Source organism: Buteo buteo, chromosome 19, assembly GCF_964188355.1.
Source record: "Buteo buteo chromosome 19, bButBut1.hap1.1, whole genome shotgun sequence".
Taxonomy (NCBI): domain Eukaryota; kingdom Metazoa; phylum Chordata; class Aves; order Accipitriformes; family Accipitridae; genus Buteo; species Buteo buteo.
Window position 1 is genome coordinate 19,959,125 of NC_134189.1, and position 12,461 is coordinate 19,971,585.

The 12,461-nt window shown below is 54.9% G+C and overlaps 1 protein-coding gene across 1 annotated transcript; it reads right to left on the reverse strand.

Annotated features, from left to right (window-relative positions):
* Window positions 1-931: 931 nt before the first annotated feature.
* BHLHE41 (basic helix-loop-helix family member e41) lies at window positions 932-5,323 on the reverse strand. The gene is made up of 5 exons (XM_075051487.1): window positions 5,054-5,323; window positions 4,720-4,783; window positions 4,323-4,430; window positions 3,978-4,089; window positions 932-3,829 (listed from the first exon to the last, which is right to left on the reverse strand). Exons 1-5 carry the CDS (start codon window positions 5,113-5,115, stop codon window positions 2,793-2,795), a joined length of 1,383 nt encoding a protein of 460 aa, XP_074907588.1. The 5' UTR covers window positions 5,116-5,323; the 3' UTR covers window positions 932-2,792.
* Window positions 5,324-12,461: the final 7,138 nt, after the last annotated feature.

Below are 12,461 nucleotides of genomic sequence, written 5' to 3' on the forward strand. Positions count from 1 at the left end.
TAGCGGCCTTTGGTCCATTATCGTCACTTTATGGAAAAAGCACTTCTATGTGTCCATTGGTATTTGTACAGATAGCCTTCCTGTGTCTCCTTCTAATAGGAATTAATTTTACTATAGCTTCCATGTGAAAACACGTATACCTATTTCTTAACTATCCCATTTGAACAGTTTAAAAGGAGCGCTTGTTTTTCACCCAATTTATAATTCCTCCTATATTTTAAAGGACTGCTGGAATCAACACGAGTCTTACAGTTTTCTATTACGTTTGCGTTCCAACTTCATTCATTGTCGGTGTAGCTCCGAGTTCGAGAGTCATTGGTATTGAAGAACCAGTAGAGGGAGCACGAAACGCTTCCTTTGTATTTCTCTCTTACATAAACATTGGCTACTGTTTGAGGGTTTTCTTAATTTTATTTCTCTGTAACAGGAAGAAATTTTGAAAGAAAAGGTGATCTGCGGCTCAAATATTAAATCTGTGGAAGTCTTTAGGGTGCTGCATTTCCATGCTGTGAATTACTTGCCTTTTTCCACCACTCTATTCCCCCTCCTCCTCTCTGCCCTGCCCCCCCCCCCCCCCCCCCCAAATGTTCATTTTTCTTAGAGGATTTCCAAGCTGGGACATACATCATTCCTCCAGAGATTATGTTACGTCATTAAATCGTCAGGCAAATCATAAAGTTTGTTCATTGTGAACAAAGATAGCTCCCATGCAGCACCAGGGCTGTAAAGTGTTAATTTTAAAGATTAATATTTTGCAAAAAGAAGAGGAAAAAAGTAGACGTCAGGAAGAAACATGTATGTTCCACATGCATGGTTTACACTTTGCTTTGTGAAACATGCGTATCTTAACACAGAGTTTGCTAAAGTGAGTTAAAGGAAACCAAGCAAATTCAAACCCAGATTAAAAATGTGAAAAGGCATTAAATGATTATCGTCAGTCACACAATCATACATTTTGAAGCTCAATGCACCCATTATTATGTATTATCGTAAGATCTGTAATTAGTAGACAACCCCATTTTGTGTATTAAAGTTTTTATTCCTTAGTAAGAATTTTTTTAATCACAAAATAGTGTGGAAATATTTAGATAATAGAATTCATGGAGTGCTGGAAAATACCGAATATAAAGATTGATTTCTAATATATCACATACTAAACTGTTCTAAAACAGCTGGTTTCTTGCAGACAGGATTTATTTTTTTTAATAATTTAAGACAGCGTAAGCTTGTATCAAGCATAAGCATTGTAACAAAAGTGCAACTTTTTCAGCAAATCCTCCCAAAAGATATTTAACTCAAAATATCATTAACACATATTTTCTCCCTACAAAAATAGCATGTCAGACATCATTAATTGGATGTATTAACAACTATTTACATACAGCCACTCTGTAGGCTAGTAAGATTTTTTTAACGTTGTTTAAACACAGCGTTTGAGGCAAACAGTAGCAACAGCAGCAGCAGATGCACCGAACGGACTGACAGACCCCGGACACGTACTCGCTCCTCGCCAGGCTGTTGTGTCTCACCTCTTACATAACATTCAAGTGAGATTTCTCACAGTGCTACCTTGGCAACAAACTAAAAATATCTAGGCAAGGTCTTGGTTTAAGCCTTATTAGAAAAGCTTTATCTGTGTGATTATCTGGCGTCTGGTTTTGTCTCCAGAAAGGGAAATCGCGATATTTGAGCATGGGATGAGGGGAGAGCCCGTATGGGAAACTTACCCCAACCGGTCTAATCGTTTCTGATTGCGCAGTGAGGTGTTTTACCTACGGCCTCCAGTTTGTGTCGTTTGGAATTTAGGATAAAATGAGTTCAGGCTGACGAGTTGCTCTGTGTTTTCTTGGGGGAAAGGGGGAAGGTTCTTTTTGTAGTTCAGTGCAGAAACATTCATTTTATACAGCAAGGTTGGGGGAAAAATCTCTCTGGAACATACTGAATTAAATAAAGACAGGGTGAGAACAAATGCACTTGCCACACCTGTATACCTTAGCCGAAAAAAAAAAATACATAAAATAAACGCAAGGTTACATAATGGGTCTGACCCTCCTTCCCTTGCACACCCAAAACTCGCTGGAGCCAGCGGCATCCCCGGGTGCTCAAGGCACTGCAGGTTTGGGCTCAGGGTGCATCTCTCCACGCTCCGGTTCTCAGTAAAGTGCTAGCACAGGTGCTGGGGTCTGCCCTTCTTCCCTCGCCTCGCCTCGCCCCCCCCGCCCTCACCCTGAACCCACCCAGGTCTCCCGGACAACAAGTGCAAGTTCCCAACTGGGACTTAGGGACACGGTATAAACCCATTCCAAATAAGGTGCAACATTTAAGTTACCCTATAGAGAGAGGGAAAAAAAAAAAAAGTATCCTTACTATGTTTTCTTCCTTCTGCCTTTTTTTTTTCTTTTTTTGTTTTCCTTAACGTATTTACGCATTTATAAAGCCAAACATTAAAAAAATACTGAGTAGCAAATTTTTATCCTTGACGGTCCGCCGCCGGGGGCAGCGCCGGGACCAGCCGCCCCGGCAACGGGGCGCGGGGCTCCCCTCGGGGGCGGCCTCTCCCCCCGGGCCCCGGCCCCCCGCGGCCGCCAGCTCCCGGCTCGGCCCGCCCCGGCCCCGGCGACCCCTCGCAGTCGCCGCCCTGCCCTGCTCCGTAGGAAACCGGGGGCGCAGGTGCCGGCCGCGACGGCCCCTCCCCGCCCCGCGGCGGGGCGGCCGGTCCGAGGGGAGGGTGGCGGCGGCGGGGAGCCCACGGACGGGGCTGGGGGGGGGGGGGGCTCCCGGCCGGCGGCGGCTCACGGGCCCTCGGCGCCGGGCTCCTCGCTGGCCGCGGTCTCGGCCTCCTCGCAGGGCTCGGCGGCGGCCAGCCCGGCGGCGGCGGCGAAGGGGTGCGGGAGGTGGGGCGCCGGGGGCAGCCCGGCGGCGGCGGCGGCGGCCGCCTTCTCGGCGGGGCCGAGCACGGAGGAGAGGCAGGGGAAGGAGGAGGCGGCGGCGGCGGCCGCGGCGGCTGCCGCCTGGGCCGGGATGCCCGGGTAGAGGAGCGGGATGGGGGCGGCGGGGTAGAGATACTTCTCCAGGCTGCCCTTATCCAGGAAGGGCTGCATGTAGGCGGCGGCGGCGGAGGGGGAGATGAAGTAGAAGGGCAGGCAGAAAGGGGCCGCCGGCTGTCCGAAGGGGGCCCCGCCGCCGCCCGCCCCCAGGGCCATCAGCGAGCCCAGCAGGGCGGCGTCGGGTCTCACCAGCGCCGCCGCCGCCGCCGCCGCCGCTGCCGCCGCCGCCTCGGCGCCCCGCGCCGGCAGCCCCGGCGGGCCGGGCAGGGGGCTGCCGCCGCCGCCGTCCAGCTTCAGCCGCTTGGGCGCGGGGGGCGCGTCGTCCCCCGAGGGCTCCTGCTTGATGGCCAGGGCCGGCAGCGGGCCCCCGGCCGCCGCGGGGCCGCGCTCGGGGCGCGCCTCGCCCTCCCCGCCGTAGCCGCTGTCCGTGTCCGTGTCGGTCTCGGCGCTGATCTCGGCGGCGTGAGTCCGCTGGATGACGGGCACGCAGTTAGCCTGACCCTCCGGCTTGTGGCCCGGCGCGCAGGGGGGGGCGGGCGGGGAGGAAGAGGAGGAGGATCCCTTGCTGAGGGGGCCCGGCGGCGGGGAGAGCAGCTGGGGGCCGGGGAGGAACTGCGTGGAGATGGAGTGCAGGTGGCCGAGGAGCTGGGCGCATCGCTGCTCGCGGGGGGTCCAGCTCTCGAAGCGGGAGAGGTACTGCAGCACTTCCTTGGCGCACGTCTGAAAGCCCGAGTGGAAGGCGTCCAGGTCGGCCTGCACGGGAGACTTCATGGACCGCTCCCCTGCGGGGGGGGGGGGGGGACACCGAGAGGGGACAGAGTTTGCCCGTGGCTCCGGAGCGGGGCGCCCGGCTCCGCGCCTGCCCCCCGCCCGCCCCCGCGGCGGCGTCCCCCCTCCACCCCCCCCCCCGCCCCCCCGGGGCCCGCTTACCGTTCTGCAAAGCGATGATCTTCTGGTGCTGCTGCTCCGTTAAGGCCGTTAGCGCTTTCAAGTGCTTCAAAGTCAGTTCCAGCACCACCGCTTTCTCCAGGTGGCCCAGCGTCTGCAAAAGGCAAGGCAAAGGGGGCGGCTGGGGCTACCTCCCGGCGCGCTTCGGCCGCCGCCGGTAACTTCGGGGAAACCGGTCCCCGAGGGGCGTTAAGGCCGGGGCCGCCGCCGCAGCCGGTCGCCCGGCGGGGCAGCCAGAGCCCCCGCCGCCCCGGGGGCTGCGCAACGGGCAAGGCTGCCGGCGCCTGCATCTTGCACGTACATCTACTGCGCTCCTCTGCGCCTTACCGTCAATTTCAGATGCTCGGGCAGTAAATCCTTCAGCTGGGCAATGCATTCGTTAATCCTGTCTCGCCTCTTCTTTTCTATCAGTCTATGTGGCAGTTTGTACGTTTCCTAATTAGCAAAATCCGGAAAAGCCAAGCGTTAGACAGAGTCCCTCGGAACGACGATCGCAACCAAAACAAATGTCATGCCGACCACATGCCGCGCAAATTATCGCCGAGGCACCGCTCTCCCCGCCGTGCCAGCTCGCTCGTAAACCCGCTTGCAGTCCGGGGGGGGGGGGGGGGAAGTTAGAAGCGCAGCCCCCCGGGGATGCTCTCGGGAGTGAAGCTGCGCCGTAAAATTCGGCGAACCCCGATGAAGCGCTTATGCGAGAACAGCCCCAGAAACTTACTCTTACCTTGCTCTCGTCCCTCTTCACGCCTCTTTTGGGCTTGCACATATACAGGGAAGGGTAGTCCAGCCTGGGGAAAAACACAGAGATCCAGCACCGGCAAGAGCGAGGGCTAGCCTAGCGCCTCCGCGAGTGGGCAAAGAGACCCCCAGCGCCGCGCGGGGAGCCGAGCGCTCTGCCCGAAGGGCCGGGCGAGGGATCGCCCGGGTCCGCCGGCCGCGGGTGGCGAGCCCCGCGCCCCGCCGCGGAGCCGGCTCTGCTTCCAGCGCTTCGCAGCACTTTCTCCAGAAGGCGAAACGCCGGAGGGAGACGAGGCGGAGGTACTGCCCCGGCGCCTTACCCTATAAAATCCCTATGCTCCAGTAGCTGCCTCTCCGGCAAGCGGGAGATTCCTTCATCCATGTCTGGCAGCGGCTGACGTTTCGTCGCTGCTTTTGACCGAGCCTGCGGGATGCTGAGATCACTCTTTGGAGATCCGCGAGCGACGCTGCGCACATGCAGCCCCCGTCCCCCTCTCCCGTGCAGTGGCGAAAGTGTGCGGCGGTTCGTCGTCGTTCCCCCCCCCCCCTCCCGCCTCCGCCGCTCCCCCTGCCCGCCTCGCTCCCGCTCCCCGCGCGCCCGCCCGCAGCACACCGCCGCGCCGCGAGTTTGCACCCGCCGTGCCTGCCCGCGGGGCACGCGCGCCGCCAGCCAGCCCCGCACCCGGCTCACGTGCGGCGCGCGCCGGGCGGGCGGGGGGGCGGGGCCGGGGGCGGGGCGGGCGGGGCCGGGGAGGAGGAGGAGGGAGGAGGGAGGAGGAGGAGGAGGAGGAGGAGGAGGGGGGGGGGGTCCCCGCCGCCGGCCCGGGGGCCGCCCTGCGAGACACCGGCTTTCCCCCGTGTTATTGCTATTGCTGTTATCATTGTCATCGTCACTGCGATTGCCGTAATTGTGGTCGTTACCGCTGGATTTTCATCGTTTTTATAATCCTGCCTGTACTCTTTGATTCGTATTTGGGGAGGAGACCCGCCCGTGGAAAACGTGCCCACTGGGGGATATCGACCCCCCTTCTCCCCGGGTCCACGCTTGGTGTCCGTTTTAGATACACGTACGGACGCGTGGGCACGAACGGGCGCACACGCGTGTTCTGGCGGGGCGGGGCGGCAGCCCGGGGCGCTCCCCGGCTCGGTGCCGCCGTGCCGCAGCTCTCGCCCCCCGGTGACACCGCCCGGCTCCCGGCGGCTCTCCCGCCCGACCTTTGGACGGGACCCGGATCTGCCCGCAACGCCGGACCGCGCCAAAACCGTCTCTTACGTACAAACCGATGTCTCCATAGACGCGTGCACCTATATACATATATATATAAATACGTATACATAGAATACAAACCCATCCGTGCTGCGACGCTGCCCCCCTGACGGGCAACCCCCGTCCCTGCGGGGCGCAGGGAGCGACATTGGGAGAGGATTTACCCCGGTGCAGCCCCACCGGCCGCGGCGGCCCCGGCACGGGGCGGGGCGGACCGGGACCCCCCCCCCCTCCCCCCGCCCCCGTCCCCGCGCGCCGGGCGCGCCCCCGCAGCCCCCGCTCCCCGCCGGCGGCGGCACCGACAGCCGCCTCCCTAATCCCGTCTCACACTGGTACGAGCACAGGGCCGGCAACGTGACCCGACCTGCTGCCACATCACTGCCGCCGGCAGCACCGGGCGGCCCTGCCCCGCCGCCCCCCCCGCCCCAGCCAGCAGGCGCCGGCACCCGGCGGCACCGGGCACCCCCCCCCCCCCCAGCGTGTATGTGTGTGTGTGTCCCCGTGTGTCCGTGTCCCTGCGGGTGTGCTGTGTGTGTGCACGCCGGCGCGGCGTGTGCGGCCCTGCAACGTGCGGGGTGTGCGGGGGGGGGGGAAGACGACACACACACGGGGGGGGGTGTGCGGCGGCCCCGTCCCCACGTGCCGTGCGGGGGGAGAGGAGCCCCCGCCGCAGGGCCGGGCTGGCGGCTTTCTCTCCGGTTATTCCCGGCGGGAAGTGTCAGCTGAGGCGATCCATAGAGATGTGTTTATATCCCCCCCCCCCCCCCCCGCCAGCCCTGACCGCTTGCCTTCCATTTGGTTCGGCTGTGCTCCCCCCCCCCCCCGCCGCGGGGTCCGGCTCCGGGCGGTGCGTGACCCCCCCCAGTCCCGCACTGAGGACGGGGCCAGTTTGGGGCTCCCACCGCAGCTGGGAGGGAATCACCCCCCAAAGCAGAAAGCGCTCTCCCGCCAGCCAAAAGAGAGACAAGAGCCTCACATCATTCTTTTCTAACGAACGTGCTCTACAGGTAATCTTATCAGGAGGGCAACTCGTGATTTTTATGTGCGGGGGGGGGGGTGTGGGTGAGGGGGGTGCCGCTGAAACCACACTGCCCACATGTAAAGTGCGAATGAGGTTTTAGGAGCAGCGAAGGCTCTGATGAGGTGTTAGAGGCTCCTGCTTGGCAGGCAAGCAAGTGGCACTGCAGGCTTACACAGCTCTTTCCCTGTTAACCTGATGACATTTTCACACTGTCAGTGCAACTAAAACGGGGGCTAAAAATAAACATAAATGTATGCCACATACCTATAGGTTATGTTTGGGGGTGTCAGAAGGAGAGGCTCGTGGACTGCCACAGAGCTTGTTGGGAGAAATCTGCTGCTGGTGAGAAAAGCAAACTCTTACGTAGGATGGACTATATCGACCTGCTCCCTCGGGCAGGGGCATTGCACGCTGCAGGTGACGCTTGCTGGCATGTGCCAGCGGTAGTTAGCCATGCAGGGTGGCATTGGTCACCTCAGGTTAGGCATCCATGTTGGGCATCTCTCTTGCTAGTCAGTGGAGAGAAACAAGCACCCTCAGCATGAAAGTCCTCTCCTCCTGACTGGACTGGTCTTTGAGAAAGCATCAAGAAAACTGGAGGCACAGCCCAAATAAAAGAAGGAGCTTAACCCTGAGATAAAGCACATGGAGACCTTTTGGGGGAGTGCTGACTCAAAGGGACCTTGAACTCTGAAAGAAAAAGACATTTTCCTCCAGCTGATCCCTCCTGTGGGCAGGAAAGCAGGGCTTTGCGTGGTTTCTGTAACTAATATATGGGGTGGGGAGTAGGGGGTGAGCGTTTCGGGAGCACCTCGAGCATTTCTGGAGCATCTTTGCCAGCTTCATCCTCTCTGGAACAACCTGCAAGTCTTCAAATTATGGAAACAACGTCCGGAGTGAGACTCGGCTTCTAGGAGGAGAAGTCCTAATTCTGGGATTCCGCTGGAACCAAGTGGGAACGGAAATCGAAAATGACCAAAAGATGCAAAACATGAGCCGAGACAGCTGGAGACTTTGCAAAAGGAGTTCAAGCAACATCTGGAAGCTTCTAAGAGAGGTTTATAAGAGGTCACCTGCAGACAAGGATAAAAGGCTTCAGTGTCCAGAGAGAGTGCGAAATTCTCCTGGAAGATTCCCAGTTTAAAATGGCAAGATGCATCAAAGAGGTGATCGGCAGCATGACAACCATGGAAAAGAATGTTTTCCAGAAAATAAGAGGCGCAAGAAAAGCTTTGGCCAATTTACAAGCCAAGATGAACCACAGCAAAGAGTTAAGAAACTGAAAAAATCACTCAGAAAAGGAAATCAAAGGTTTGCAGGTCACCACAGGAAAAAACAGCCTCCTGCTGTAGACAAGGGCTAGCCAGAACACCGCCTACTACCAAGCACTCACCACCATTTTCAGTCTGCAGGAGGAAGGAATCAGACTGTCTATCCCAGCTGAATTAGTGCAAAAGCCATGGTCTTTGAGGAGAATACTTCTGGGAGGTTTATTCAACTCAGTTCATAACCACAGCGTAAGGGAAGGGCTCTGAAGTAGGGTGCCTAGGAGCCAACTTGCTGGGTTCAGCTCTTACGGCAGCGGGTACTTGCCTTCAGGAAAAAAGACTGTATTATCTAGGCTGGCTGTATGACTAGAATCAACCATCAAATTAGAGCTGGCTGGTCAGCCATGTGCTACAAAGCCGGGGACAAAGAGAATTCAGCTGAAGGAACTGGATCATTTTGGTTGAATAACAAGGTATTACTGAAGACTTCCAGGGTAAATTGGACATTGACCTATTAATAGATTTTTCACTTATGGAATGACCTGATTGAGACCAGGGGAAAAAATGAAACAAGAGCACATAAAAACCTGAGCTGAGTCAGAAGAAATGTCCAGCTGTCCCAGAGTCCAGCAGGAGATGCCTCGGCAGGAGCAGACAAATAGAGCCTGCACATAATGAAAGCTCCTCAGGCCAGTCTCCCAGGTCCCGGTGGCCCACGGTGCAGAGACTTCCCAAGCCAGAAACGATATCTCTGTATTTAATGGGAAGCCAAAGATGCTGTGAGAGGCAGAGGAATTTGCCAAGGTGCTTAAATCATGGGCTGCAGCAGAGCCTTGGGCCAGGAAGCAGACAGTGGTGAGAAGGTGGTCAGTCACCGGGAGTCCTGTCAGCGCAGCTCTGTGGCTAACGCAGAGAGAAGAAAAGAGAACTTTCTATTTCAGAGAGTGTCACAGGTACCACATGTATGTAAAACGAGAGAGACAGAGGCCATGCAAAAATGCAGCTGAGTTCAGAAGCAGAAATAAAATAACCTGACTGTGGGAAGGCGATGGGCCAACACAAGACACAATGTGCAATGAAGCCTTCGCAGTGTTGCAAAATGGGGAAATGGGCATAGATCCAGCTTGGGAGGCAGAGTCAGGACCACATTTTTTGTGCAGGACTGGTACAAAAACCTTACAAGGGGGACACCGGTCACGGAGGCACTCCTAGGCCATGTGAAATGGCTGATAGTAACAGAGATGGCCCAAAGTCTGCCAGACCAGCCAAGCTAGAGTGGCACTTGGTCTAATGGTGGCCAAGCTAATCAGCTTGAAATGGATAGTAGTGACAGGAGAGTGTAGACACTTCCAAACCTGGGAAAGTCAGATTGGTGAAACAGGGGCACTGGAGCAAAAAGTCAGGTGTGATGTTGTCCTCAGTGCCCCGTGGCTGTAACTGTGTGATAAACAGCAGGAAATGTGCCTTACCCCGTCAGTTTGGAAATTCCCTTTAAAGGTGTGCTTCAAGTGAAGCAAATTATTTTCAGGTAGCTGCTCTGCAATGAAGAGCTGTCCTGCCTCCTAATAGGTCAGTCAGATCTTGTAGATGTGAAACAGAAATGATCCCCGTCTGTCTGCTGAATGTGTTCAGGAGCAGCAACCAGGAACAAGTAAAACAACCTTCCCCCTAAGTCCCCCCTCTGAAGTCACTGTAAAGAAGCTGTGTCTGTGAATGAAGATACCTTGGATGATGCCACTGGGTTCAGTCTGGTCATTGCCAGATCTGAAAGCTGTATGTTGACAGACAGAAGCAGAGCTGAAAGGTGGGGAAAATTGCTGTCTCAGCGAAGCCTGATCTGGCAGCGTAGTGATGCTCAGGGGCTTATGAAATGCACCAGCTACACTGGAGAGGCTGGTGGGGAAGGTATGTCACACCATAACCACAGGAGGCCTTGGATGGCCTCAGCCTTTCAGGAGGTCTGTTGGGCTTAGGCTATTTATGGGTGCATGCCAAGACCTTTGAACAAGAAGTGGTAGGTGCAGTTACACATGGCTTGTGATAAGTTCAAGGCTGACAGTCTGTAACTGGTCCCAAAGGAAAGGGAGTTGTTCCAAAAGCAGGTAACTTTTGTCCGCCACACAACTGGTGATGGGGAATTTCCACTGAAAAAACCAAAACTGAGACTGCGTGGAGCTGGCCCGCTCCCCAGCCACTCGCGGAGGTGCAGGTCAGTAGGACTCTGCTCCTATTACAGAAGGTTTGTTTGTAGATTTGCTAACATTGCAAAACCTTGCACAGACAAGGTGACAGAGGGAGAGCATTTCAGTGGCCAACAGAATGAGATTTAGCAGTTTCAACTAGTGCAATTCTTGCCAGTGGTTAAATTTACTGATAACTTTTGTGGGTATTTGCACAGGAGGAACACTATAGTAAGGGTAGGCCATGCACCCCTGCAATACCTCACTCTCTGGGCCTAGGAATCCCAAATGCAATTTGCCCGAGTATTAAGGAAAATGGCAATTTTGCAACTGCACAGTTAACTACATGTCCGGGCATAAATGGCGTAGCGGTGATGCCTAGTCCAGGCAGCAGCTTTGGGGCTCAATGCAAACAATGTCATGGATGCGAAATGGAAGAGTTGATTCTTCAAGGGGATAAATGCAGAGGAGGAGATGCTTGTTTCCTCTCTTACAACTTGTAGATGTGCAAATGCTTCTAGTTCACCCAGGAGAAACGAGGAAGGGCAATGCCAGGGAGGGAGCGTGGGCACCTGAAACTGTCCGCGCCAGAAGGTGCATCACAGAAAGGATCCCAGTAGGATACAACTAGAAAATGAGCTGGGAAACTCAACTGTCCTGGAATGAGGTATACCTTTCGAGCACAATGAAGTGTATCTTCGGAGTACCAAGAGAAAAGCATTCTGGTCATGGTGAGAAAGTTTGGAATTAAAGGTGAGATACTGCGTAAAAGTTACAGTGCATGGAAACAACCTGTAGAGCACCTTGTTAGGTAATGTCTGGAGCAGGAAGTTCTGAGATTATTAATTTTAAAACTGGCAAATGTTTTGAACCATGCTGATTTTCTATACATTTCCAAAAAGCCTTAGCTAAGCTAAGGGGAAAATCCGATTGGGTAAGATTCAGGAAGGATGTAGAAAATATGTGCAGGAGATGAATGCCCCTATTGCAAATAATGGTCCCACAGAAACACAGAGAGACACCACGAAATAATATCTGAGAGAGTCATTTCATTAATGGGCTGCACTGCCTGGTGTTCTTGGGTTTCTGTCTGAAGCAGATTCTGGGAGCTGCAGACTATTTCACAAAATGCCCCGAAGCTTGTCTGTTAGGACACTAGTGCCAGATGTTCAAGTGAAAGATGTCCTCTCCCTCCAAGTCCTAGGAGGTATGGGAAGATTGCACAAAGCTCAAGGGAGAAACACTAAGTCCAGAACATTTCAGCAGATCTGTGAGGTGGTTGGGATCCCTAAAACATCTCCATGTGACCACAGCCTGAAGGGTTGGTGGGATGTTTTTTTGCAGGCTCTTCCAGTCAACTGGTTTGCTCCTCAGAACTGCATCAAGTGGTAACACCCAGCATATTCCAGCCCTTTTGAAGGCCTCAGGAGTAGCAAAGCACTTCCTCACCATTTTGTTGAAAACCAAGGACTCCAGCATGCCTTTTTATGGAGTTTCGGGAGAAGAACAAAGAGTTTTGGATCATGCATAGAAGCACATGTTCCTTTATTTTTTTTTTTAAGTGGAAATCTGGAATATTTTACAGTCTTAGAAAAAACAGAGAGAGAATCTTAAAAAGGATAAACCTAGAGCAACACTATAGGACTTGCTGTACAAGGGCATACAGCACTGACCTGGATATTTATGGTGGTATACAGAGTACAGTGGGGTCCTGAAACAAAATTCCATGCTATCATGAGGCCAATTAGAAAATGTACCAGGGAAAAACGTACTGGCAAAACAAAACTTCAGGGTTTTGCTCTTCCTCTGCTCTTCCCTCACTGCAAATGTAGCAATGAAAAGCCGAGGCTGGAGAAGTTGAAGCACAAACCCCCTTCCTCCCTGCTAGCACCAAACGGGCAGAGATTTGCAGGCAGGCTGCAGGCACACTGGGTGCACCTCGAGAGCACTCGGCGAGCGGCTGCCTGGAAGGGAGTCAAGGAGCAGAAAACT

Excerpts from the sequence above, each read along its gene's own strand:
- BHLHE41 (XM_075051487.1), bottom strand. The coding sequence starts at position 5,115 with ATGGATGAAGGAATCTCCCGCTTGCCGGAGAGGCAGCTACTGGAGCAT. Across the intron at positions 4,784-5,053 it reads GAGCATAGGGATTTTATAGG|GCTGGACTACCCTTCCCTGT; the intron begins GTAAGGCGCCGG and ends GTTTTTCCCCAG. Across the intron at positions 4,431-4,719 it reads TGAAGAGGGACGAGAGCAAG|GAAACGTACAAACTGCCACA; the intron begins GTAAGAGTAAGT and ends TTTGCTAATTAG.